A 27441-nucleotide genomic window follows, 5' to 3' on the forward strand; every position below is an offset into this window, starting at 1 on the left:
TCACAGTTCAGCATTTAAAATAATAATACTAAGACTGCTTATACATCTTCTGTTATTGATGTAGAAGCATGATCTATTACTACCTACCTCTACACCTAGGTATTAAAAAAAAATGAGAAAACATTTAGTCATCCTAATTGTTAAAAAAAAAAAATCCTATTTACTTTTCTTTAAGTAGAAAGGGTGGGGGCAAAAGTAGACTATGAGCTAGGGTGACAAGCAAGTTACATACCTCTCTTCTTCACCTTCTAGGAGTTTCCTATAAGCACTGATTTCCATGTCCAGGGCTAACTTGACATCAAGAAGTTGTTCATAATCGTTCAACTGTTGCTGCATCTGATCACGTATTTCTGCCATCTCTCTCTCTTTGTCAGACAGCATGCGGCGAGAGTTGTCTCTTTCTTTAGCAAGCAAGTCCTCCAACTCTTGAATTCTCTCCAAACATGCTCTAGACTGAAGATTCAAAGGAACACATTTACTTTCTAGGAACATTCCAACATTAGCACAACACTAGCACAGCTATTTTAAAACATTTCCTGACCTGGAACAAATCCAATCTCTTAATACCAGAATTCAAGAACATTTTTACTTTAAGAAATTAAAAAACAAAATTCCTCCAATACAAAATACAACTCTTAGAAAAGTTTTGTCTTATAAAAAGGCTAGGAAAAGACATTCATCAAATGTGTCATAAATATACATATAATTTTTCTTTGACCAAATGAAACAAAATTTTAAGCTGTGGTTTTAGTAAAAAAAAAAGTCTGGCTCCCCTACAAACCATTTAGCTAAAAAGTATAAAGTAATGAAACAAAAAATTAAAAGAAAACTCATTGACAAAAGAAACCGAGTATCTTATGGGGAACTGCTGGAACAATTCAGAAACTTAACAAAAGGGATTCTAGTTACCACTTCACAAATGGTGTGCTTTCCCACGCTCCATCAGCATGCAAATACCATATGATATAGTGTAGTCTGTAAATATTATTGTAAACATGGAAACCTTATATCTGGTATTTTTAAAAAAATGAAAAATCACATCTCCTATGCAACAAGGTTCATCTTAGAAACCTTGTCATTCACCAGATAATCACTCATCTGTATGTCTCCAAAACAGAATTCATCTCCCTAACTTCAGAAAATGACCAAGGTAATCAACTTCAAAACACTGAGGTAGGGCTCAGACCCTTAAATTCCAAGTACCTATGCATCAAAGCAGGCGGGAAAGGGCACAAACTGCAAAAGTGAAATCTGGAAGGCTGAAGATAAAAAGGATCTCTGTTCTGAGCAGAAACATTACACTCTAGCTAGTGAATTTATTTCACACAGGGGTAAAGGTTAAATAATTTGAAACTGTTTTACATGTATACTGAGGCTGGACAAATAAGGAAACGGGATGGTAGAAACCAGGCTTTTTACTCTCAGAGAGAGAAGTTATAGGTAAGCAAGGAAGGAAGCCTAAAGTGAACCCAGTGGTACAGGGCCAGAGTCCCAGACATCTGTGTAAACGCTTGGTTACCTTAATATAAATACCAGTGGACAGAGACACAATTACAGATAAGCATGTAAACATGGGTTAGCACATACACATTTACCTAGTTCTGCCCACAAGCAGACTTAGAAACAATGACACCCCAATATCAATGAGCATACCCAGGGCCCAGAGAACTTACTTTCTAGATACCACTCTCCAGTAAAAAGAACCAGAGCTCCCTGAAGAAATAGCTGGTACCAGGGCTGAGATAGGGAAAATATACGATGAGCCTGGAGTGTATCACAGAACCCTAATAAAATGAAGTGCTCCAAAAAGGGGGGAACATGTTAGCCAATCTGACAAAACTCCTCAAAGCCAAAGCTGGAACAATCTGAGCCAATAAAGTAATGTAGTGTCCAAATATAGTCCAAATTATAAAAAGATTTCCGTGAGTCCATACTGAGAGAAACCAATGAATAAATAAATAAATACACAAATAGGGGAAGAAGGGACGAATCTTTACAAAAGCATTCCATTTAATAAAGGTAAATACTCTCTTCAGAATGTGACGCAGAATTCCTGCTCTAATTTATCCTTGACAGCAGGCTGGACTCAGTGACTTGCTTCCTAAAAACACAGTAGGGAAACACAAAAAGAGTAACTTACAGTTGGGAAACCTGGCAAACAGTCTCTTAGCCAATGATGAAGGCTATCACCATCAATGACATTGCGTGCATGTCACATAATCCCTGACATGATGTAACAAGAAGGGCACTTAAAACCCGTATCTCCAGCTAACCAGAAGAAAAGCACCAGATGAACTTAAGATTGGGGGAGAGCCCACAGGATACCTGGCCAGCTCTTCTTAAGACTGTCAGGGTCATGAAAAACAAAGAAAGTCTGAAAGACTGTCACGACCAGAGGAGGCTACGGAGATCTGTGGTGTCCTAAAGCAGAGAAAGAACAGGAACAGAAAATCTGGTAAAATCCAGATAGTGTGGCGTCTAGCCGACAATAATGTACCAACGGCAGTGTCTCAGGTTGACAAATGAACCACAGCCGTCTAAGATGCTGACGAAAAAGGAAAACTGGGCGAGGGCGCTAAGGGAGTTCTGTGTACCAGCTTTCCAACTTTCCTACAAGTTTACAATTACGCCAAAATCAAAATGTTGTTTCAAAAATAATCAACCAATGAATTAATTAAAATCCAGAGACATTCTAGGTCAGAAGCAAGCATTCATCTCAAGGGGGATGCTAAACAAAATCCTGCCTCAGAGAACATGCATTTAACTGTATTTGAAAAAAGAAAAAAGAAAAAAACAGGCTATAAACTGAGAAATCCATTTTTCCCCTTTCTCAGGGTTCTTATATTTTCTTTCTTCCAAAATAAAAAACAGTTAAGTGTAAAATGTATGTTCTTTGGGAACTTCCTGGCACTTCAGTGGTTAGGACTCTGTGCTTCCACTGCAGGGGGCACAGGTTCGATCCTGGGTCAGGGAACAAAGATCTCTCATGCAGCACAGCCTAAAAATAAGTAAAATGTCTCCTCTTCAATCAATCTCTTCATTTTTAATCATCAGGTGGGAGAGACAGATGGGCGACAATGTCTAATCTGAAGAGACATAAATCACCCAAGACTCAGAGAAAACTTTTAGCCTTGATCTGTAAAGGCCAAAATGTACCTTAGATGTTACACCTTAGATGTTTGTCCACCTTAGATGTTACAGGGTTCTGTAAGAGGGAAAAATCAAAATCTAGGTATAAATAAGCTTTAAAATTACTCTGAATCACTTTGTATTTTTAAATAGAAATATTTAAATGTAGTTTAAATAGCTGCACTACACCTGCTTCATAGTGAAATACAAAGACTGCAACACAAGAGATAGATCTAGATCCTTCTTCCTGATTCTGCCATTAAATAACACACCTCACTAAACTGGTACCATTAGGAAAACAGAGAGGTCCAACTAGACTATCTGTAAGATTCTGCCTCAAAACTCTAAAAGTGTATTACTTATTTCTAATGGTGTAGGGTTCTCTTTGTTTTAAAGTACATAATTGTACCAGTTTATTACAATCTAGCTCTCCCAGAAGTTTCCAGAATTTGGGTGTTAGAAAAACAAAAAACAGAGGTGCTTTCAATGTGCCACTAATCTCTTCTGCAACTCAAACAGACCCTGACCAATTTGTTAATTTAGCCAAAGTCAAAAATATAGATAGAAATGAAAGAAAAGCTGTAAGCAATATATGAAATGCCTAATTACAAAACATAATACTGCTGCTACATTACATAAAAATATTTTCTAAGTCATCATTTTAAAGGCTATATCAATTGTAAGTAAAACTAAAGAACTACTGCATTAACTTGAGTCACATAACCAAAGAGGAAATTCTATGGCCTAACATGCAGCATGATGAAATCAGTGACTCCACAACAAAGACTCTAAAACAAAAATTTAGAGATGTGTTTTTAATGATCTAAGGCTAAAATTCATCAACTAAAGAAGATATCCCTCAAGATATATTATTTATCATAAAATTTGATACTGGAAAGGATCACTCTCCACCCCCGACAGAGAAATTTAAAACTATCTGGCTGAAGCAGGTACTTCTCTCCTATTTCCTAAGGAAGGAGCTCTTCAAAACACCGAGAGCCCTGCCTAACACTGTAAGAGCTGCTAACCTGATGCCAAGTGAGCCACCTGATGTGAAGAACTGACTCATTGGAGAAGACCCTGATGCTGGGGAAGATTGAAGGCGGGAGGAGAAGGGGACGACAGAGGATGAGATGGTTGGATGGCATCACTGATTCAATGGACATGAGTTTGAGCAAGATCCAGGAGTTGGTGATGGACAGGGAAGTCTGGTGTGCTACAGTCCATGGAGTTACGAAGAGTCAGACATGACTAAACTGAACTGAACCTAAAGTTAACCAAAAAACTTGCTGACATAACTAACAGGCAAACAGGGAAAGAGCCCTGGAGCTGAGTCAGAAGACACAGTCACAAGTTTCAGGGCCGACTGCCATTTAACCACAGGCAAGTGCTATTCACCTCACCTGAAGAACATCCACACCTAGCATATCAAGTGTATTAAGCATCAGCCCCTGCCCCCACCTCCTAGAAAATACGGAAATGTAAAACTGAGGGAGGCGGAATAACCAGAATACCATTTATTAAATGGAGAAAAGTAGTAAATGTCAACTCAGAGTAAAATCTGACAGGACTATCTTTGGAAAGGTACCTATTAAATGAGGCAATGGAAAAAACACTGCTAAATCTTAAAAGAAAATCTTTGAAGAGAGTAAGGTAAAAAGAGAAAAACTGGGAACAGTGAAAGAAACCCATTTGTCAGCTTACAGTTTCTGGGCTGGTCATTAAACTCACCCAGGTCTGTGGTCAGACTGAGTGAACTCAAAGGCCCTTGTCCTTCCAGCTCTTTAACTTTATGCTGTGAGTAATGAAGTACATGTGATAATGGCAAAGTAAAAACTTCTGTTTTAATCAAGTTCTTTTTACATCACCTCATTTTACACAATAAGGTGTCTTCTAAATTCCTACAACAAATGTCTTCAGTTTTATAATCAGAAAAGGATACTACTAAAAACAAAATATTAAAAAAGAAGAAAGCTTATTTAATCAAGAATAAAAAAGTTTACTCTTATATGAAAAATTTAAAACAACAAAACTTCCTCCCTTAAGGAAAACAGAACTGAAGTTACTGCCTAAGTCACTAAGGTGAGCAGTAGATTATCAACATATCCCACACACTTACATGGTTATACATGTACTTTGCATGCATATCGGCATCACCCTTGAACCGAAAACCAGATTCCAGGCGGTGTCCACACCTGCTTATGCAGCACCTGGAGTGCCCCATCACGTACTGACAGGCACCCATCAACACAACCAGCAACAGTCATAAGACAGTTAGGTGTGCCGATGAATGAATCAATCGCTAAATTCTTAGCCGAGATGCAAACTAACGCTACTTCCCAAGATACTAACTACTGAGTATTCTAAGCACCAAGGGAGTATGTCTAGAAACACAAAGCATTTACCACCCACAGAGAACTTCCGCAGGTTTTCCTTCATAAGCTTCTAAACGTGATGAAAACGGGTACGTTGGGAAGAGCACCGTGTGGAGACTGGACTGCTGGCTGGGTCAGAACACCAGGGTCCTGGGGTAAGTCCAGAGAAAAAGCCGGCAGGTCGTTCCCTCAAAGGCAACCCCCTTAGCTCCAGGCAATCAGGTTAGGGACAACAGTCTCTGCCTGGAGGATGCTCATGCAGTGAAAAATAGAAAAAAACTCTGGGGAGCACTGTGAAACCAGAATTCAAGAAAATACTGTCCTCTCTGAAAAGTGATTTCAGGAGGAGCCAAGCAGGCCGACTACCGCGGTGGAGGTGGCCTTCCAGCACAACTCTGAAGCTTATTTACCTCTTTCTGTAGATTAGAAAGCTGAGACGAGAGGCTCTCAATTCTCATACGACTTTCCATCAGTTCTTCTCTGGCACTATTGACAGTAGAAGTATTCATCTCTGATGACAGTCTGGCATTTTCAAGCTAAGAAAAGAAGCAAACCACGGTCAGTCTTACCTAGTGAATTAGAACAAACAAATGAGGAAGCATGAATCATCTCAAGATATTTCATTTCAACCCTAAGCCCTGTCAGTAACTAGCTGATGAAACAGGAAAAGCATCATGAAGCTCGCTGAGGTGGTATGAATTACCTTAAAAGTTTTTCTGCTTTTTCAGCTCAGTTTCCAATACGGGACCTTAACAATGCTGATATACGTGGGTTTACCCAAAATTTAGTGCTTCGTTATTTCATCCATTGTGTGTCTAATGTCTCAGATAATGCTGCCAATAAGGAGACTGAACAGGGGCAATTTAGCCATGGTGGTGTTTGTAGGAAAACAAGCATCACATATCCCTAACCCACCAAATCTGATACAGAATATAAAATAAACAGAAAGTACTAATTAAGAGATTATCGAAAACCAAACAGAAATACTTCCTTTCAGAAGTAAAAAAAAAAAGCTCCTCTGGTAGAAACAATAGCCCATTCCTCCAAATACCCACAGCATTCTGTCCTGCCTGTCTTCAGGTATGTCTTCTATATGTCTCTTCCCTGACTCCCTCTGAGGCCAGTCTATGTGACCGACCCATCCTTAGTTTAGCTTCTTCAGTGCCCAGCACAGCGCCAGCACTAAGGAAGGGCTGAACAACTAAATGGAGCGATTAAAAGATTACCCTCTCATCAGCCAACTACTATTTCATAAAGTGGATTAAAAGCAATGTGACCAATCTGAGGCCATGCAATGGAAATTATTTTCAACACCTCTATGACTTATTTTCTAAGTCTTCCACTAACAACTTTTTAATCAAATCATGTAACATTTAACACATCAGGGTAAAATCATTTACTATGAAAGCCTGTACTCAATGACTTAATAAATTTTTGCATGGTCTCCTAATATAGGAGAGAAGTTTCTATAGTCTTTTTTAAATGAATCGTTAGTGACTGAGGAAGAAATATCAGAGACTGTCCATTTGGCCTATGTTCAAAACAGCCCAAAGTGTGGTGGTTACAATCTATGTACAGTGATAACAGGCAGTCAGAATTAGATGCAGTCCAACAAGGTTAATACTTGCTACTGAATGAAAATTTACTTTTAGATGGCTGGAGTTTAACTAATATAACTTGGCATGAATGATCAATTGGACAAAGAGGTTAAAGACCATACCTTTGGTAAAAGTGGAATAATCCTACTTTCTCTGAATAATTTCTAGTTAACATTTACTTTATAAAAAATTGCTTTCTTAAAAAAAATCAATTTTCTATATTCATGGAGACTGCAAGATTTCATTTAATAAAACTAGAACAAACCAAACATCAAGTTATGTTCTCGGGGAGACTCTGAGACAAAAGCTTTGAGCGTTTACAGCCACCCCGGGCAGAGCCCGCTCACTTTGGCATGATAAGTCTGCTCTAGCTCCTCTTTGTACAGCTTGACTTGGGCATCGTGTTGCTCTCTCATCTCATGCAGGGCTTGAGCCAGCTTGTACTCGTACTCAATCTGACGCCCCGAATCCACTTCTACCAAGCGAGTTTCATGCTTTCTTCTGGTTTCATTAATCTCCTAGGAAGAAAAAATGACATAAAACCAAGTTACTTAACCAAGTTACCATGGCTGATATCAAGACCATCTGAAGTTTTACACACCAACCCTCCTCGTGTCTGTTCTAGAACAAGCATGTAAATAGACACCTTTTTGCCTTCATTTTCAAATGAGAAGATTTTTGAGACAGAACTAATGACAGAAATGGTGGCATCTCAAACCCTAGGAATTTTATGTTTATTTTCAGTAGCACAGCTATTTATTTCTCTAAAGGCAAGGAATGACTGGAAGACTTTACCATGCAATCATGGATAACTAGGTATACTGAATAGCATGTAATTATTTTTCTAAATTGTACTGACAGTATTAAGAATAACTCTGAAAAAAAACTCCACACGAAAAGTTAGAAACTTATCAGTAAAACTTCAACTAGAAGGTTTATGCATAAAATAAAACTTGTCTTAGACATACTAAGATGCAATGGACACAGCAAGCTAATTTACATGACTCATCCTAATAGCTGATGATGATAAGGTATCAACTTGTCAATTGATACAGAATCTTACTGACCATATCACTTTTCTATCTCAAGTACATATGACAATTCACTATCAAAGAATAGAAATAATAAGCATAATCCTTCACATTAGGTTTTAAGGAATTATCCAAACTAGAATAGCTAGGAACACAAGTCCAAGAAAAATACTTCCATTCTAGCATCTAGCTCTGAAAATAAAATAGATCTGTCTTTAATGGCAATAATTAAAGAGGCCACAAGGGGGAGATATAAGAAGAACTTCTTGTTTCTGTATCTTGTTTCTGTATCCTTTCATGCGGTTTTTCTGTGCATGCCCTCATCTTTCTCTTAGCCAGAGGAAGATGAGCTGGACAGAATCAGAAAACCAGGGATCAGATTCCAGTTCTGCTACTAGTCTCCCAAGGCTCATATCTAGATGAAGTGAATGCTACTTAAATCATGAAACTATGCAAATAAAAGGTTTAGTTCAACCAGTATCAGGTATTTACTAGCTATTTTGCCCTTCATCTGCCTGCCTTCCTCTTCTTGCTGCTTTTCTCCTTCCTCTTACCCCTTAACCATTCATAATAAGGAATCTAGGTATATTTACTGAATAGAATTTGACCCTCCATGTGAAAAAAACAAGAAATGATTAATTCACTCTCAAAAAGGCAAAACCCCAAAATTCAAAGTTGCTACCCAAACATTCTAAAAATACTAAATTACTTTTTACTGATGTAATTTTTCACTTAGTATTTTACATAAAGTAAATGACTTGCAAAGAAAAAAATTCTCAACCTCTGGTTTAAAGATGCAGGAATCCACACAGCTTCAAAACTAAGAAATAATAGATCATGGGCAATTTTAACGAAATGAAACAAAAATGTAAGTCAATGTAAAGATACTTCAATTTAGGAACTGTAGTGAATACCTATATGATAGCAGTCACGGTAATTTATAAGGAGCTTTCACATATGGTATTTCACTTTGATCCTCACCACTTCTTGGGAGAAAAACAGCAAGCAATGGTATTTCATTTTAAATAAGAAACTGACTCAAGAACTGTCCAAAGTCTGGCTGCTTATCCAATGAGTGCGCTTTGTCCCCACAATACCCAGTAAAAACGGTCAATTTCTATTAAATTATTTTTCTCAAACTAAAATTATTTAATTTCTATAATAAATTCCTATGTTAAAATTGTTAGCCATCATTTTTAACATTACATTACTTTAAAAAACAGTAAAACATTTAAAAAACGTAAGTATTTAATTGCATGTTCTTTAACCTGCATGTTCTCAAATCCTCTTCAATTCTGAGAAAATACACATGCCTCCTTCTTCAACTGTATTACACTACACGTCTTTTTCGGTAACAGCTGTTACTTTTACCCCTCAAGGCTGAGCCACAGAAGTTATGGCTGATAAATGACATTTTTTAGTATACACACATAGCTATAAACACTGTGGGTAGCCAGCCCCCAATGACTGCCGCCTCCAGGTGTTCATCTGTGTGAGCCCCCTTCCACACTGTATCGTGGTTGGTCTGTGAGATGGGGAGTGACAGTGTATCATTTAGGGATTAGTCTCTTCAAGAGCATGTGGCTTGCCTTGCTCGCTCTCTCTCATCATCCACTCGTGGGGAATCCCATCATGTGCAGCCCTGACAGAAGAGCCTGGTGGGCCACAGTCCACAGGGTTGCAAAGAGGCGGGCACGACTGAGCGACTAACATATACACATAAGGAAGCCGATGCTGAACTGGTGTCTCCAGACAACAGCTGTGAATGAACTGTGAAGTGTTCCTCCAGCCCAGGCTGAAAGCCTGACTGCAACCTCATGAGACCCTGAAGACACCCATCCAAGTTAAAAACCTCTTAGATCCCAGACCTTGAGAAACTCTAAGATAGTAAAAGTCTGTGATTTTAAGATACTAAATTTTGAAGTAATATATCACTAATACAAATGCTTAAAGAGGCTGATAGTTAATTAACAGCTGTGGCCAGACCTTTTAAAGTTAGATGAAGTAAATTAAGTTATATTATTGCACAAGTGAAAGTCGCTCAGTTGTGTCCAACTCTTTGTGACCCCACACAGTTTCCACACAGTCCATGGAATTCTCCAGGCCAGAATACTGGAGTGGGTAGCTGTTCCCTCCTTCAGGGGATCTTCCCAACCCAGGGATCGAACCCAGGTCTCCCCCATTGCAGGCGGATTCTTCACCAGCTAAGCCACCAGGGAAGCCCAAGAATACTGGAGTGGGTAGCCTATCCCTTCTCCAGAGGATCTTCCTGACCCAGGAATCAAACCAGGGTCTCCTGCATTGCAGGCAGATTCTTTACCAACTGAGCTATAAGGGAAGCCCTAGATAAAGTAAAAGCTTATAAATTCACCATAACACCTTGAATTCTTACATGCAGCCTTTTTAGCAACAGTGCCTTAAATCCTTTGCCTACAAAATTCTTCCCACTTTTTCACATGTATGGTTTATAACAAAGCCTTTTGGGATCCCTCCATCCCTTAAAGAAGAAAAATTATATATAATTACCTCCTCATACATGTTTTTACGAAACTCCAAGTCCTCAGTAAGGCTCTGACAGCGATTCTCCAAATCCACTTTAAGTAAAGTCTCATCTGCTAACTGTTTCTTCGCAGCAGCTAAAGAGGCTTCCAACTAATAGAAGGAAAAAGAACTAATGAAAATTATACAGCAATCATTTAGTAATGAATCTAACAGATACCTATGGACTGAATCAAGTCAAGTATTACAATTTCTATATATTTGTCAATGTATGAGAGTCCCTCATGATAATCTTTATCACAGAACTGTGGGTTCAACTGCTGGTCCCACCCACAGAGTGTCACATCAAAACACCCCTCGAATCTGCTAAGTGGCAACAGGGGATGAACAGATACCTATGGCTTACGTTTCAAAACTCAAACGAACGATTTTAGCTACCAATTCCATTTTTTCCTGTGTGGAGGGCACCATTAAGACATCTTCTCTCAACTATAAGCAAGGTGAAAAGACAGCCCTCAGACTGGGAGAAAATAATAGCAAACGAAGCAACAGAAAAGGATTAATCTCAAAAATATACAAGCAACTCCTGAAGCTCAATTCCAGAAAAATAAATGACCCAATCAAAAAATGGGCCAAAGAACTAAACAGACATTTCTCCAAAGAAGACATACAGATGGCTAACAAACATATGAAAAGATGCTCAACATCACTCATCATCAGAGAAATGCAAATCAAAACCACAATGAGGTACCATTACACACCAGTCAGGATGGCTGCTATCCAAAAGTCTACAAGCAATAAATGCTGGAGAGGGTGTGGAGAAAAGGGAACCCTCTTACACTGTTGGTGGGAATGCAAACTAGTACAGCCACTATGGAGAACAGTGTGGAGATTTCTTAAAAAACTGGAAATAGAACTGCATATGACCCAGCAATCCCACTTCTGGGCATACACACTGAGGAAACCAGATCTGAAAGGGACACGTGCACCCCAATGTTCATCGCAGCACTGTTTATAATAGCCAGGACATGGAAGCAGCCTAGATGTCCATCAGCAGATGAATGGATAAGGAAGCTGTGGTACATATACACCATGGAATATTACTCAGCTGTTAAAAAGAATTCATTTGAATCAGTTCTAATGAGATGGATGAAACTGGAGCCCATTATACAGAGTGAAGTAAGCCAGAAAGATAAAGAACATTACAGCATACTAACACATATATATGGAATTTAGAAAGATGGTAATGATAACCATATATGCAAAACAGAAAAAGAGACACAGATGTGCAGAACAGACTTTTGGACTCCGTGGGAAAAGGCGAGGGTGGGATATTTCGAGAGAACAGCATCGAAACATGTATATTATCTATAGTGAAACAGATCACCAGCCCAGGTTGGATGCATGAGACAAGTGCTCGGGGCTGGTGCACTAGGAAGACTCAGAGGAATCGGGTGGAGAGGGAGGTGGGAGGGGGGATCGGGATGGGCAATACATGTAAATCCATGGCTGATTCATGTCAATGTATGACAAAACCCACTACAATACTGTAAAGTAATTAGCCTCCAACTAATAAAAATAAATGAAAAAAAAAGACATCTTCTCTCTTTTTACATTTTGGTACAATAATGAAATAAGCTGTGAGATCGTGAAACGAATGAGCACAAGCACAGCAGAGGATGAGTGGCAGCAACAAGATCTGCAGGATCCAGACACAGTGACCGGGCGGGGAGGGTGCTTTACACGTCGGCTAGCTCAGGTCTATCCCGCAGGTGTAACCACACACCCCCGCCCTCGGCCAAAATAACTCAGTGCATTTTTTAAGATAAAAAGCATAAAACAAGTTTTACAATCGAGACAGATGGGGCAATTAACCTTTGAAATACAGCTCAAGAGCAGAGTCTAACTTACCTGGGCGATCTGATCCTTCAGATCTTCCAAATCACTCTCTAAACTTTTCTTATCACCAAGCGCAGTCGCCAAAGCTGCATCTTTCGAATTCAGCGCTGCTTCGTATTCTCGAAGCTTGATCTGGGCTCCATTAAGATCAGATTCTTTCTTAGCATAACTGCAAAACATTTGAAAAAGTGCAAGACATCATATTACACCCCTGAACTGAACCATTCTCCCACCCTGTTTAAGCGGGACACAAAAGAGGATGCAATTTAAATAAAGGTTGCCATAACCTACTAAAATTACAGGAGTGATTCGGGAGCACTCTATCTAGAGTGCTATCTTTGGTGGATAATAACTTCTTCCTTCAACGACCACCCTTCCACGATTAGGAATGACTCTAGGTGTAAGATGTCCAGAGCCCCAACGTATCAGAATCTGGTTGTCTCTGAGAGAGAACACAAGCCTTCTTGTTTTATAAAGAGGTGTCTATATGGCTCACTAAAACATTTCTAAAGAAATGAAAACTTGCTATTTTTAAATACAATGAATATTAAAAATCAAGATAAATGATGAGATTAAATAAATGAAAATGAAGTTGCTTCAAAAAGTAATGTTATGACTTGTTGATATATAGACACTTCTTTGACATTACCTAAGAACTGACCCCAAGCTTGCAAGTAGTTTCCATTTCTGACACAGAGGTGGTTTTAAAACTTCCTTAACTACAAATAAAGGCCTTCCTAGTATTTTGAAGAAAACAATTTTTTCAGTTTATACTAATAACTATACAAAAACGAAACTAGAATTAAGGTGTATTTTACTTCTAAATATCACTTTTTACTAAATGGAATTCTACACTATAAAATTAAGGTTCCTTAGGATACAGTTTGTCAAATAATTATATTTTAAAAATCAGTATTTTTTAATCCAAATAATTGTATTATCATTAATAGGTCATACTGGAGAAGCCTTAATAATACAAAAACTCTCAATATAAGTTCTTAATTAAAACTGCTATTAAAAAGAAACCGCTATTACAGAAAAGTATTTCTACTACTGATGTTTGAGAGTGGGTTCAACAGAGCCCACTTTCTTTAATTAACAGAAATCCTTAAAATATTGTTGTATCAATACCATAATAAAATGAAGAAAAAAACTATCCAAAGAATAAGCAAAAGTAGTGTAAAAAGAAGATTAAATAGTACTCATTTTTTACTCATTTTGGTATTATAAAACTACATACACACATAAAATCTCAGCAGTCACATAACAAGAAATATTTTTTCTTAAATTCTGTATTTTTAAAAACCACAAGATGGCAGTCTTTCCCTGAAGACTTTGCTTAGAAAGGTGGGGGGAAAAAATCAACTGTAGGAGAAAATAAAATTCCCATACAGTTATTATTTGTAACAAAAATGCCTAATTCATCCAAGTGCTGGGTCCCAAAGCAAGGAACACCATAGAAAAGAACCAATGCTTGGGTAAGAGCCATTACTTTACCCCATAGTATAAATGACCAGAGCTGGAAGGGAGAAATAGCGCAATACACTGGAGTTTAGAACACAATCATATTTTATAGAGAATTGCACAACATTTACAAAAGCTACTGACTCAAAATTACTTAACAGAAAATTCTTCTACATCGCTGACTAATATTTAAGTCAGTAAATATTAGGAGGGGCTTCCCTGGTGGCTCAGTGGTAAAGAATTCACCTGCCAACTCGGGAGACAGAGGTTTGATCCCTGGTTCGAGGATCCCACGTGCCACGGAGCAACTGAGCCCCTACGCCACAGCTACTGAGCCAGAGCTCCAGAGGCCAGGAATCTCAACTGAAGCCTGCGCCCGAGAGCCCCTGCTCCACAACAGAGAGAAGTCACTGCAGTGAGAAGCTGGCAGACAGCAGCTATAGAGAACCCCTCCTCGCCACTAGAGAGAAGTCCACACAGCAATGAAGACCCAGCACAGCCAAAAGTAAAGAAATAAAATTGTGTTTAGAGATCATGCAGGAAGTCTTGGTCTAATTACCAGCACATAGTCCAAGTCCAGAAACCTGCCAAACTGACATCATATCATATACACATGTGAGCATGCATCACCTAAGCACAGAGTAACAACTGACAATGCTCTGAACAAAGAATAACTTAGACAGGAATCCAGAGTTACGAGAAAGTATCACTTAAGGCATCGCTGGGCATTTTTCTGAGACTATACTTCCTAACTGAATTTCTTCAGTTACTGACCTGCCTATTCAAAGGAGATGTTATCATACATGCACATGCTGAGTATAAGTCAGAAAACATATCCATTTACTGGACGTGTTTACCTAAGAACCAAAACTTTAAATTGCAACAACAACAAAAAAGGTTTATAAAACATAGCTAACACTCTAATTATCTCCTCCCTTAAGAAACAAAATTACTTTCATTTCAAGTAAGCTTGAATTTCAGTCATAGAGAAGGAAATAGCAACCCACTCCAATATCCTTGCCTGAGAAATCCCTTGGACAGAGGAGCCTGACAGGATACGGTCCATGAAGCTGCGAAGTCAGACACAACTTAGGGACTAAACAAGCTTGAATTTCATTCATAGCAAGTAACCAGGTCTAATCAAATAGCTGACCATTAAAAAAAATCAGCTGGAAAGGCTACATTTACATTACTATGCCAAAGCCTTTGACTGTGGATCATAATAAACTGGAAAATTCTGAAAGAGATGGGAATACCAGACCACCTGACCTGCCTCTTGAGAAACCTGTATGCAGGTCAGGAAGCAACAGTTAGAACTGTACATGGAACAACAGACTGGTTCCAAGCAGGAAAAGGAGTACATCAAGGCTGTACATTGTCACCCTGTTTATTTAACTTATATGCAGAGTACATCATGAGAAACACTGGGCTGGAGGAAGCACAAGCTGGAATCAAGATTGCCGGGAGAAATATCAATAACCTCAGATATGCAGATGACACCAGCCTTATGGCAGAAAGTGAAGAAGAACTAAAGGGTCTCTTGATGAAAGTGAAAGAGGAGAGTGAAAAAGTTGGCTTAAACCTCAACATTCAGAAAACTAAGATCATGGCATCTGGTCCCATCACTTCATGGCAAATAGATGGGGAAACAGTGGCTGACTTCATTTTTCTGGCTCCAAAATCACTGTAGATGGTGACTGCAGCCATGAAATTAAAAGACGCTTACTCCTTGGAAGGAAAGTTATCACCAACCTAGACAGCATATTAAAAAGCAGAGACATCACTTTGTCAACAAAGGTCCGTCTAGTCAAGGCTATGGTTTTTCCAGTGGTCATGTATGGATGTGAGAGTGAACTGTGAAGAAAGCTGAGCACTGAAGAATTGATGCTTTTGAACTGTGGTGTTGGAGAAGACTCTTGAGAGTCCCTTGGAATGCAAAGAGATCCAACCAGTCCATTCTAAAGGAAATCAGTCCTGGGTGTTCATTGGAAGGACTGATGTTGAAGCTGAAACTCCAATACTTTGGCCATCTGATGCAAAGAGCTGACTCATTGGAAAAAACCCTGATGCTGGGAAAGACTGAAGGCAGGAGGAGAAGGGGACGACAGAGGATGAGATGGTTGGATAGCATCACCAACTTGATGGACATGGGTTTGGATGGACTCTGGGAGTTGGTGATGGACAGGGAGGCCTGCCGTGCTGAGGTTCATGAGGTCACAAAAGAGTCTGACACGACTGAGCGACTGAACTGACTGACCGACATTACGTTAGAAATTCTATCTCGCTGGATCAAGAGAAACAGACATAACTTCAATAATGTACTTCCCAATAGAACCTGGTACCTAAATCCGGGACCTGTCCTTATAATCTCCTGAGGCTTGTAGGACTAAATAACCTAAATACAATTCATTACATACTACTTTCTGAATTACTCCTGACTACCTCTGACTACCAAGAAAACCACTGTGCTTCACTGCTTTAATGATCTTGGTTTTTCAACCTAACAACTCTTTGAACTTGATGAGTTTTAGGATCAGCATTTCAACCCTGGTGTCAGCACTGAAGTACCTGTCTCTTCAACTCTGTGTCTGTTTGCTGAGGACTCTGCACTACCTTTTCTCCTTGGAGGACAAGTATCCCACCCCCTCAGTATCCTTCATTTGCGTAAGTGTACCCCATTCCAGACTACTCCCACCAATAAATACATGGAAATTAGAAAATGCAACCAATGACATAACTGCTGGAAAACGAAGGCTTAACTGAGCTCCTAGGGGATATCCATCGTTGGCAGGTAGTAACTGCAGAGCACATTTTAACTAAAGTCACATCACAAATGTACAACATACAGAAAAATCACTAGTAGGTAAAATCACAGAGAAGACCTAGTAAGTATATAATAATGACTTAAAAGTTAATTATGAATCACACTGTAGGTGTAAAACCTGAAAAATTAAGTTGACCACTTAAATAGGGAAAGAAGAATTAGTGTGAACCAGAAATTAAGCAGAACTTCTTGCCTGGAGAATCCCAGGGACGGCGGAGCCTGGCGGGCTGCCGTCTATGGGGTCGCAGAGAGTCGGGCACGACTGAAGCGACTTAGCAGCAGCAGCAGCAGAGGGACAAATACACACTAGAACATGAAACTTGTTACAGAACAGTTTTAATTAATTAGTCAGTCATTGGCAACTTCCCTGGTGGCTCAGACGGTAAAGCATCTGCCTATAATGCGGGAGACCCGGGTTCAGTCTCTGGGTCGGAAAAATCTCCTGGAGAAGGAAATGGCAGCCCACTCCAGTACTCTTGCCTGGAAAATCCCATGGACGGAGGAGCCTGGTAGGCTGCAGTTCATGGGGTCGCAAAGAGTCATGCACGACTGAGCGACTTCACTTGGCAACTTACTGCCCTTCCGTTAACACTTCACCAGTCAGTTTGCACAAGTCAGTGTATAGCACAATGCTCGGCTGAATGAATTCTCTAGCTTGACTAGTAACACAACCCCAAAATCCCTGAATTCATGTTCTCTAAACCACCTACTACATAGCCATGAACGAAGAATCCATGTTCATTTTTAGGACAGGATTTATATATTTGGGTTTGGTTTTCTTCTTTCACAAGTACCATTAATTTTCAATTTTTCCTCAAGTACTTTTGTCCTTGTTCATTGATTCTCATATACAGAAATATAAGTAACAAAGTGTTACATTAAGCAATTCAAAATAAGAGACCTAAATGGTAAGATGGTCTCTAAGTTGATAGAATAGTTACATAACTAGAAGAAGGTATACAAAATTACTTTCTGGATACTAAATGGCATTTCCATGAAATTTACCAAAGGTTATTATACTGCAAATACACAAGAATAGATAAGGGCAAGAAAACTAGGGCTCAAGTGGCTTAGAAGGTAAAGAGTCTGCTTGCAATGACGGAGAACTGGGTTTGATACCTGGGTTGGGAAGATGCCCTGGAGAAGGGAATAGCTACCCACTCCAGTATTCTTACCTGGAAAATCCCACGGACAGAGGAGCCTGGTGGGCTATACTCCAGGAGGTCGCAAGTCGGACACGACTGAGCAACTAATGCACACACACACACAAATGCTTGCTAAATTAATAAAATCTGTTGAAGATGTGTATTCTTACAAAAAAATACATCCAAACTGTAATAATGATAGACTTTAGAATACTGACTGTAAAAAGCCATATATCTGGGGGGAAAAAAAAAACAGGCAAGAAACACTCATGTTTCTAAAGATAAAAACAGAAATACAAGCATTGGGTCTTTTTAATTACTGCCTTCACATGTCAAACAGCTTATGGAAACCAAGAAGGAACCACTCTCAGGTATGTTTTAAACCCCACTCATAATATTCCATAGCAAAATACTAGACAACTCTGGTTGCTCAGATCACTTATTTGCAATTTTGAAAAGCTATTACAGATTGTCAGGTTCATCTTATATAAGAGTAGCTACTCAACAAATTCAGACTGAATAAGGTTCCTAATTTATCATCTCCTCGATGGAAATGAGACTACAAAGGAAGATGAAAGACCAACAAGAACAACTCACGCCAGTGATTTCTCGGCAGGTGTCCACCTACCTTTCTTAACTCAGCACTCGTCACTAACACTTACTTCAGGACCATTCTTATTTAGAAAAACAAATTACAGGGAATGAACGGGAAAAGTCATTCAGTTTTTTACCTCCAATCAGGTAACAGGAACCATTCTTTATAAAATTATTTTTAATCATCTCCACAAAGGCTTTTTAAATCCCTCAAAATAGACCCACTCTACATGGAGAGCCAGGCCATCAGGCCCAGCTCTTTGAGCTCTGGTGTTAATATACAGTAAGGTTCACCTGAACAGCTGTCTGCTGGCAGCTGACCACCACTCAACGCTAGTGCAATTATTCAATGGCGATTAAATAATCCAGCTTCTAAGGCGCTTTTCATACCCAGGGTTTAGAATCAATATGCCCTATATTCTGTAGCCATGATTCAGACTTTCAGTGCAAAAACAAACTTTATTTTGGGCTTCAGTTCAGTTGCTCAGTTGTGTCCGACTCTTTGCGACCCCACAGATGGCAGCACGCCAGGCCTCCCTGTCCATCACCAACTTCTGAAGTTTACTCAAACTCATGTCTATTGAGTTGGTGATGCCACCCAACCATCTCATCCTCTGTCTCCCCTTCTCCTCCTGCCTTCAATCTTTCCCAGCATCAGGGTCTTTTCAAATGAGTTGGTGTGGGAGCAGAGGCTGTGTGGCGTGGGAGCGCCTCTGAGGAGACACCCCGTGTCCAAGGGCAGAGAAACCCCAGCAAGATGGTAGGCGCTGGAGTGGAGGCTGCGTGGCGGCTGTGCGGCTGGAGAGCGGCTCTGCGGGGATACCCCACACCCGAGAACAAAGGAGACGCCCCAGCAAGACGGCAGGAGAGGCAAAACCACATTTAGAATCAAACCCCATATCGGCCAGAAACGCTCAGAGGGTTCAAACAAACCTTGTGTGCACCAGGACCCGGAGACCCCACAGAGACAGACATAACTGTGTCTGGGCTTAAAATAAAGGTTACTAATATGCCCCAACAAAAACCTTCTGTCCTGAAACTGAGTAATCTATCTAAAGTAACAGACTCAAACTGCACATTAAATGCATCTGCCCCAACATTCATTCATCAGCCTCACTCCTGTCCTCAAAGTATCTTCCCTTCCAAAGGGAGAAGAGATGCGGTCCACAATATTTCTACCAAGGAAAATTAATTACAACTAAGATAAGTATAGAGGAAATGGCAACCCACTCCAGTGCTCCTGCCTAGAAAACCCCATGGATGGAGGAGCTTGGTGCAGGCTACTGTCCATGGGGTCGCAAAGAGTCGGGCACGACTGAGCAACTTTACTTTCACTTTCAAGATAAGTATAATTTAATATACAAAGTCACCAAAGTCATGTGATCACAATTTCCATTAATAAGGGTCTCCTCTGACACAAGCAAAAAGACTAAGATGCTTCTGCACAAGCCCAAAATGGATAATTTCTGGTGGTAATAAAATTCTGCTTCTCATTCAATAAACTGAGCAGCTGGGAATTCACTTGTGGTCCAGTGGTTAGGAATCTGTGCTTCCACCGTAGGGGGCATGGGTTCCATCCCTGGTCAGGGACCTAATCCCACAAGCCAAGTGGCGTGGCCAAAAAATAAACATAAATAAATAAACTGAGCAGTCAACACATTAGCAACAACCCAATCAAAAGCAGGTAAACTCTAATTGCAATCAGATTAAAATTAGGAAAAACATTAAGCAAGATCAACATTGGACCACAGTACCATTTCTCTGAACAATAGAAATCCACTGACACAAACAGACACAAGAGTGAGGAACGGACAAATACAGTTTAAGTTCTAATAAAAAAAAGACTTACTGGGGGAAAAAACAACCAAAATCACAACTTCATTATGCCAGGTCACTGATCTGCATGTGTGGAAACTAGCAATGAACAATCTTACAGAAGATACATTATACTGGGAAGAGACACAAATACATACACAGCAGGGATAATCTATATTTCAAAGAAAAACAACTCAGAATAAGGAGTTAGAGAAAGAGGAGGATGATCATTTTATATAGTTCGCTCAGAAAGAGACTGATTTTATGTCAACAGCCATTTTTCACATCAGAAAATCACTTTTCAAGCCCAGATTTTATCCAGCAATACAATTACTATCATTAGTTATTTCATTGCTCCTCTATGGGTTATGTGCAACCCAATCTAAAGGGAAAATAGTCTCCTACAAAAATGGTTATTACTAAGTCAATAGAGAGTGCTAAGAAATGTGCTGATACAAGATGCAGCAAAATCAGACTCCAGCCCTGTGCACAAAGATATTCCAGTCCAGTAGGGGAACCAATGAATCACACAAAATTGTCTTAACAAATCAAACCTATCAGCAGTATCCCTAAGAAACAGAAAATGGTAGGTACACAGTGCTATAAGAATACATGATGTAACTTTCAAGTAAAAACGGCATGTTAAACATGGCTCCACCATTACCCCATCCAGAAACACAACAACTGAGTAACAAACTGACAAGGGAAGAGCAAAATTTTAGAAGCTAAAATTAGATGAGTGAAAATGAGCTTAGCCAACCCTACAGGGCCAACTCTCCAGCCAGACACAGGGTTATGTGAGAAATAACCTAATTTATACTGCAGATACTATTGAGAGCAAGAGATACCCCAGTAACCTGAAGTAGGACTAGATGGAAATCTATTTGAGAGGCAAAGCAGACCGCAGTCTCTGTTCCTGGGCCAATGGCGCCTCACTCACCAGGATAAAAAAGGAAAAGTTTACTCTCTCAGGAGTAAAACAGAGTCTCAGACCTGGCGCCACCTGAACAGCCAAAGGCAGCGCTATCATACTGAAAAGGCAGGAGAATTCCAGCGGACTTTTACAGATGCTGATGCTGCCTCTCAACCTCCCTCAGCTTAAAGGACACTGTACAGACAAAACCCGAGAGAGGCAACTTGGAGACACTGATACGGGGTGTTCCCAACTAAATGATTCCACTGTTACAAAGTGATGCTTAGTCAAGAAGCTCCATTCAGGAACACAGCTTCCCATTTTTAGAGCCCTGCTTCTGGGGACATAAAACAGTCATCAGACCTTTGAGAAAAACTCTCACTGTAAACTGACTCACCCAATGTCCATTCCACCCTCCTAGTTGTGGTTTCTTAAACTAGAAGACATAAAACTGCATTTGCCAGAATCTCTTGCAGCTAGGATTCTGGATGCAAAGTATATATTCTCGCTAGTACATCCATAGTACAAAAGAAGGAAGTACCAATGGGCTACCTTCCTAGTATTTGTGGCAATCTCCCTGCTGACAAGCAGGGTCAACACCACATACATTACTATAGCAATTTTGAAATCAGGAACTCGTTCCTTCAATTTTGAGACTGTTTTGGCTATTCTGGATAGCATGGATTTCCATTTAAATTTTAGGCTTAGCTTGACAATTTCCTCAAAAAAGACAACTGTGATTCTGAGAGAGGCTGCACTGAATCTGTGGGTCAATTTGGGGAGAATTGCCAGCTTAACAATATTAAAGTGTTCAGAGACAGCTGTGGGCTTAGCAAGCCTTTGGTCAACCTGTCTGCTGATGGGTGGGGCTGTGTGCCCCACTGGTTGTTTGCTAGGCCTGAGGAGTCATAGCTTACAGGCTGTTGAGTGGGGCCAAGCCCTGGTGATGGTGACCCATGCAAGACGTCCACCTCAAGGAGAGTTTGTGCAGATGGATACTCCTGATTTGTTCACCACCAGATTTTGTGACTCCAGAGTGAACCACAGCCAGCCCCCACCTCCACAGGAGACCCTTCAAGACCAGCAGCCTCAGATTCAAGATGTCCAGATCCCCAAGGCAGGGAGTGGCTGTGATAGTCATCACCTTCCACAAGTATTCCAAAACAAAAGGGTATGTCCTACAAGCTCTTTAAACTTTTCAGTCATTAGTACTTCTTAGTAACAACAAAAGCTAGAAAACTGTAGAGCATGCCTTTGAAATCCTGAGAAATATTCTTTACAACTTAGAATTCTACACCCAAAGTATCAATGCTTATGCAATGCAACTAGACAAGAAAAGAGCACAGATGCCAAATTATATTTCTCTAATAAGATAAAACTAATAGAAAGCCTCCTGATTCCTACTGACTTGATGTCTTAACAACTGATATCATCTTTCTTTATAATTAAACAAAACTAAATAAGTGGGGGGAAAAAAGCAAGGGAATTCCAAAAAAAAATCTACTTCTGCTCCGTTGACTATGCTAAAGTCTTTGACTGTGTGGATCACAACAAACTGTGGAACATTCTTAAAGATATGAGAATACCAAACCACCTCACCTGCCTCCTGAGAAAGCAGTATGCAGGACAAGAAGCAACAGTTAGAACCAGATGTGGAACAACGGACTGGTTCCAAATTGGGAAAGGAGTACGTCAAGGATGTATAGTGTCACCCTGCTTATTTAACTTATATACAGAATACATCATGAGAAATGCCAGGCTAGAGGAATTACAAGCTGGAATCAAGACTGCTGGGAGAAATATCAACAACCTCAGATATGCAGATGACACCGCCTATACAGCAGAAAGAGAAGAGAAACTAAAGAGCTTCTTGATGAAGGTGAAAGAGGACAGCGAAAAAGCTGACTTAAAACTCAACATTCAAAAATCTAAGATCACTGCATCCGGTCCTATCACTTCAAAGCTAATAGATTGGGAAAATGTGGAAACAGCATCAAATTTCATTTTCTTGAGCTCCAAAATCACTGCAGACAGTGACTGCAGCCACGAAATTAAAAGGCATTTGTTCCTTGGAAGAATAGTTATGTCAAACCTAGACAGTGTTTTAAAAAGCAAAGACATCACTTTGCCCACAACATAGTTGAAGCTGTGTTTTCCCAGTAGTCACGTATCGATGTGAGAGCTGAACCATAAAGAAGGCTGAGTGCCAAAGAATAGACACTTTTGAACTGTGGTGCTGGAGAAGACTCTTGAGAGACCCTTGGACTGCAAGGAGATCAAACCAGTCAATCCTAAAGGAAATCAACCCTGAATATTCATTGGAAAGGCTGGTGCTGATGCTGAAGCTCCAGTACTTTGGTCACCTGATGGGAAGAAGCTGACTCACTGGAAAAGACCCTGATGCTGTGAAAAACTGAGGGCAAGAGAAGAAGGGGGCGACAGAGGATGAGATGGTTGAATGGTTTCACTGACTCAAGGGACATGAGTTCGTGCAAACTCAGGGAGATAGTGATGGACAGAGAAGTCTGGCATGCTGCAGTTCATGGGTTCACAAAGAGTCTGACATGACTTAGTGACTGAACAACAACAAGAAGTAAGTGGGGAAAATACTATTTTCATAGGTAATCAAAAGGAAGAGCAGTACAGGAAAGGAAAACTATAGAACACTACTGAGTTCTGTTGAGGATTATGTTCGTAGAGCATAGGCCCATCTGCTGTAACACAAAATGTGTTTCTGAAAACTCTTGCACATTAAAAATAAGAGAATGCAAAGAATAAAGTTGGAACTAATCACTCAAAAGTTACACAGCTGTGTACCCAAAGCACCAGAAGTAACATAAGCAGTACCCCAGGAGATGGCCTGGGCAATGCAAACAGTCAGTTCAGTGTGGCTAGAGCTGCCTCAAGAGATGCTCAGAGATGCACATCAGAGAGGCCTCGCTGACCTGCAGGAACTGAGACATTAGAGACAGAAACAGACTGAATACAACCAAGGCTCTAAGAACAAAGGTAGAGTAAGTACCTCTCTGGGAGAGGGAATCCTGCGCACAGGATCCTTAACTTTGTTAAAATGGAACTGAGGTCAGAGATTTCTTTTCCTCTGGACTCTACTCTTGAAATTCTGACTCTCCTTTACTAGGAAAAGTCGCATATAAATCAATACAACCTCCAATTATAATTACACCATTTCTTTATTTACCCATCACATATGAGCAACTTGGTGCTCCAGGAGCATTTGCAGCAGAACACCATTCATTAATACTTTATATACCAAAAACTGACCTAAAGCTAATCTCAACTAAAATATAATGTATGACTATTAGGAGGAAAAGAGGAAGAAAAATTTGTATTATGAATAGAATGAAAAACTCAATTCTTCATCTTCCATAGATGGGACTGAATAAAAAATTTCATGTTTGGAGAGGAGGGAGCAAAGTCAAGTATGGTATAAGCTGAGCCACAGAGTCACTCAGGAGCCAGTTCATGAAGGGAAGAACATTTAGGAAGAATGACCATTATGTCCAAGTCTGTCTAGGGCAATTTCAACGGGCACCAGTTGTCCCAGCATAATTATCAATAGCTCTCTCACACACAGAAAGAAGTATCCCTGTTTGGATGCTAAATTATATGGTCTATCTATTAGGTGATACTGAGGAGTTTACTCTTTACTCTAGAAGTCACAGTCCTGGGAGCTACTTAAAAGTGTCTTAGGCAAAGGCAGTGAAACAATGACATGTTTTACAGCAGAATCTTAGAGGGATAAGTGTTCTGGTACCCTATCCAATGTTTTGCTACATAAACATCAAGTAAAAATCTACTTTAAATCGACCTTTAAGAACTTCTTTCTTTCACATCAAGCATCCTTTGTGACCTACATGCTTATTCCCAATTCTTCCTTAATAATGGTCACTGGCCTTTGACTAGCATTAGATGCTCCTCACAGTCAACAATATGTTCCCATGAAGGAAAGTTAAAGGATACTTTTTAGACCTTATCAAACCAGAACTACACTAACATTCCTTTGTAAATCTCCTTGTTCCATGACTCAATTCTGGGCCTACTTCTCTTGCTATTACTTATTATCTTCACTGTAGGTTTTCCATCCTCTGCCTCATCCTCACATGTAGATGTTTTCCATGTCTGACTTTGTCCCTCTTCTCTTTTCTCTCTTTACCCCTCAATATCAGGCTCCAAAAACTGTACCTCCAATCAAGTCTCTCCTCAGAGCTCCAGAGAAGTCCTCCAAATTGCTGGCATCTCCACCTAGCAATCTAGCAACAACTAACTGACAAACACCATTAACTTCTCATTAACTCTGAGTAGGATGCTCCACATCTGGTCCCTTCCTGCCAGTCTCTGTTAAGAGCAATGCCATCTCCCTAAGTGCCCATGCATGGAAGCCACCTCCCAAGACTCCGATTTCCCTAACCTCCCGCACTCAATACCTCTTCAGATCACCTCTGCCCCTCCCCACTTCCTGCCTCAGTTCAGGAGCCCTGGCCCCACATGTTCATACTAGTGTTTCCACCTCTACTTTTTTTTTCCTCCACACAAAAGCCAGACTGATCATGTCAGTCTTCTGCCTGAAATTCTCGAGGCTCTTCATTACCTAAAATCAAACCCTCCCTCACCTCGTTTTTATATACATCTATACAGCTCTAGTTTGCCCTTCTAAAGTTTTCCGTTTAGAAGTCAACTCTACTTACCTCTCCACACTCAGCTCAGACCTCACTGCCTCCCCCGTCCTCCTCAGTAGCAGCTTTACCAGCTCCTGCTCTGCCCTGGGTGGTTGGCAGCCCCATCCCCCACAGCATGAAGAGGATCCTGCTGTCACTGCACTGATTACATTGCATTAGCATGCACTTGTGTGCTCAGTCGCTAAGTCCTGTCCGACTGTGACCCACCAGGCTCCTCCCTCCATGGGATTTCCCAGGCAAGAATACTGGGGTGCGTTGCCATTTCCTCCTCCAGGGGATCGTCCCAACCCAGGGATCCAACCTGTGTCTCCTGCATTGGCAGGCACATTCTTTACCACTGAGCCACCGGGGAAGCCTGGATATGCATTAGCACATCGCCTCAGTATTTCAAATAGCTGCCTCAGTTACTGCACCAGTTTCCTCACCCACTGAACAAGGTTATCGCAAGGCTTAAAAGACAGTATCTGTAAAGCATCTAGCACAGTACCTGGTAAACACAATAAGCACAAAATAAACATTAGCTCTTTTTGTCCTGCATCTTGCACATGTATTCTAATCTCTCTAGGTCTCAATTTCTGAACCCACAAAGTGAGCTGGATAGATCAGATGATCCAAGTCTCCTCCTAGCAGTAAAAGTGCTGTAATTCTATAAATGTAATAAATGCAAATGCAGTAAAGGCAAAAACTTTATTTTAAAAGGACCAAGTAAACATACTAGTTAGGGATAGTCTCACTTTCATTCAGGTCTACAGCAAAGACATCAGCAAAAACCTAAGACTGTGACCCAAATGTGAATCTTTACTCCTTTATGCTTGCAACATGACCATAACAATAAAAATGATCAAGAACTAAAAGAAATCCCCAGAAACTAAATTCTCTGAAATAAGAAAAAGTATACCCATATGCTGTCAGGGGCATCAAAAATTGGCAAAGTTGTAATTACTTTATGCAGTGGTTAACATTTAACGAATAAATTAGTTAACATTTAACCATTTCTAGGTTAACCAGGAGGAAAAAAAATCTTATATTGTCAGCAAGAGAGAAGATAATCATGGCCCTCTATGATCTCTCAGAAATTAGGTAGATATAGCCACTGCAAAACCTACATCTTTGGTCACAGTAAACTAATCCTACCCTAAAGGCTGTTGATGTATCTTTAAAATGATGATACAGCACACGTACTGACATGTAAAGAAGTTCACAAAGCAGTGTAGCATGAAATACGTCTACACATCAACATTTATCATGAGCCCATTTTTGTTAATTATATGGATATAAACAGGAAAACTTCAGAACTCTTATTTATGGAACTGAGGGTGATTTTTATTTTCTTCTTCGTGTTTATCTCTATTTTCCATAAAGTACATATAATTTTTGTGTAGCAACACATATATATATATATATTTTTTAATAATTCCCCAACAATAACAGCCAAAGCACAAACCATTTTATCAGAAA

General features: G+C 40.0%; 1 protein-coding gene across 1 annotated transcript in view; it reads right to left on the reverse strand.

The window, feature by feature from the left end:
* LMNB1 (lamin B1) overlaps positions 1–27441 on the reverse strand; it is a 51932-nt gene that overhangs the window by 15708 nt on the left and 8783 nt on the right. The window contains exons 2-6 of the mRNA XM_065918188.1: positions 12544–12700; positions 10660–10785; positions 7450–7620; positions 5915–6040; positions 233–453 (exon numbers count right to left, since the gene is read on the reverse strand). Of these exons, the coding sequence (XP_065774260.1) occupies positions 233–453; positions 5915–6040; positions 7450–7620; positions 10660–10785; positions 12544–12700 (801 nt within the window). The remainder of the gene's footprint in view (positions 1–232; positions 454–5914; positions 6041–7449; positions 7621–10659; positions 10786–12543; positions 12701–27441) is intronic.

This window comes from Muntiacus reevesi, chromosome 1 (genome assembly GCF_963930625.1).
Source record: "Muntiacus reevesi chromosome 1, mMunRee1.1, whole genome shotgun sequence".
NCBI lineage: Eukaryota > Metazoa > Chordata > Mammalia > Artiodactyla > Cervidae > Muntiacus > Muntiacus reevesi.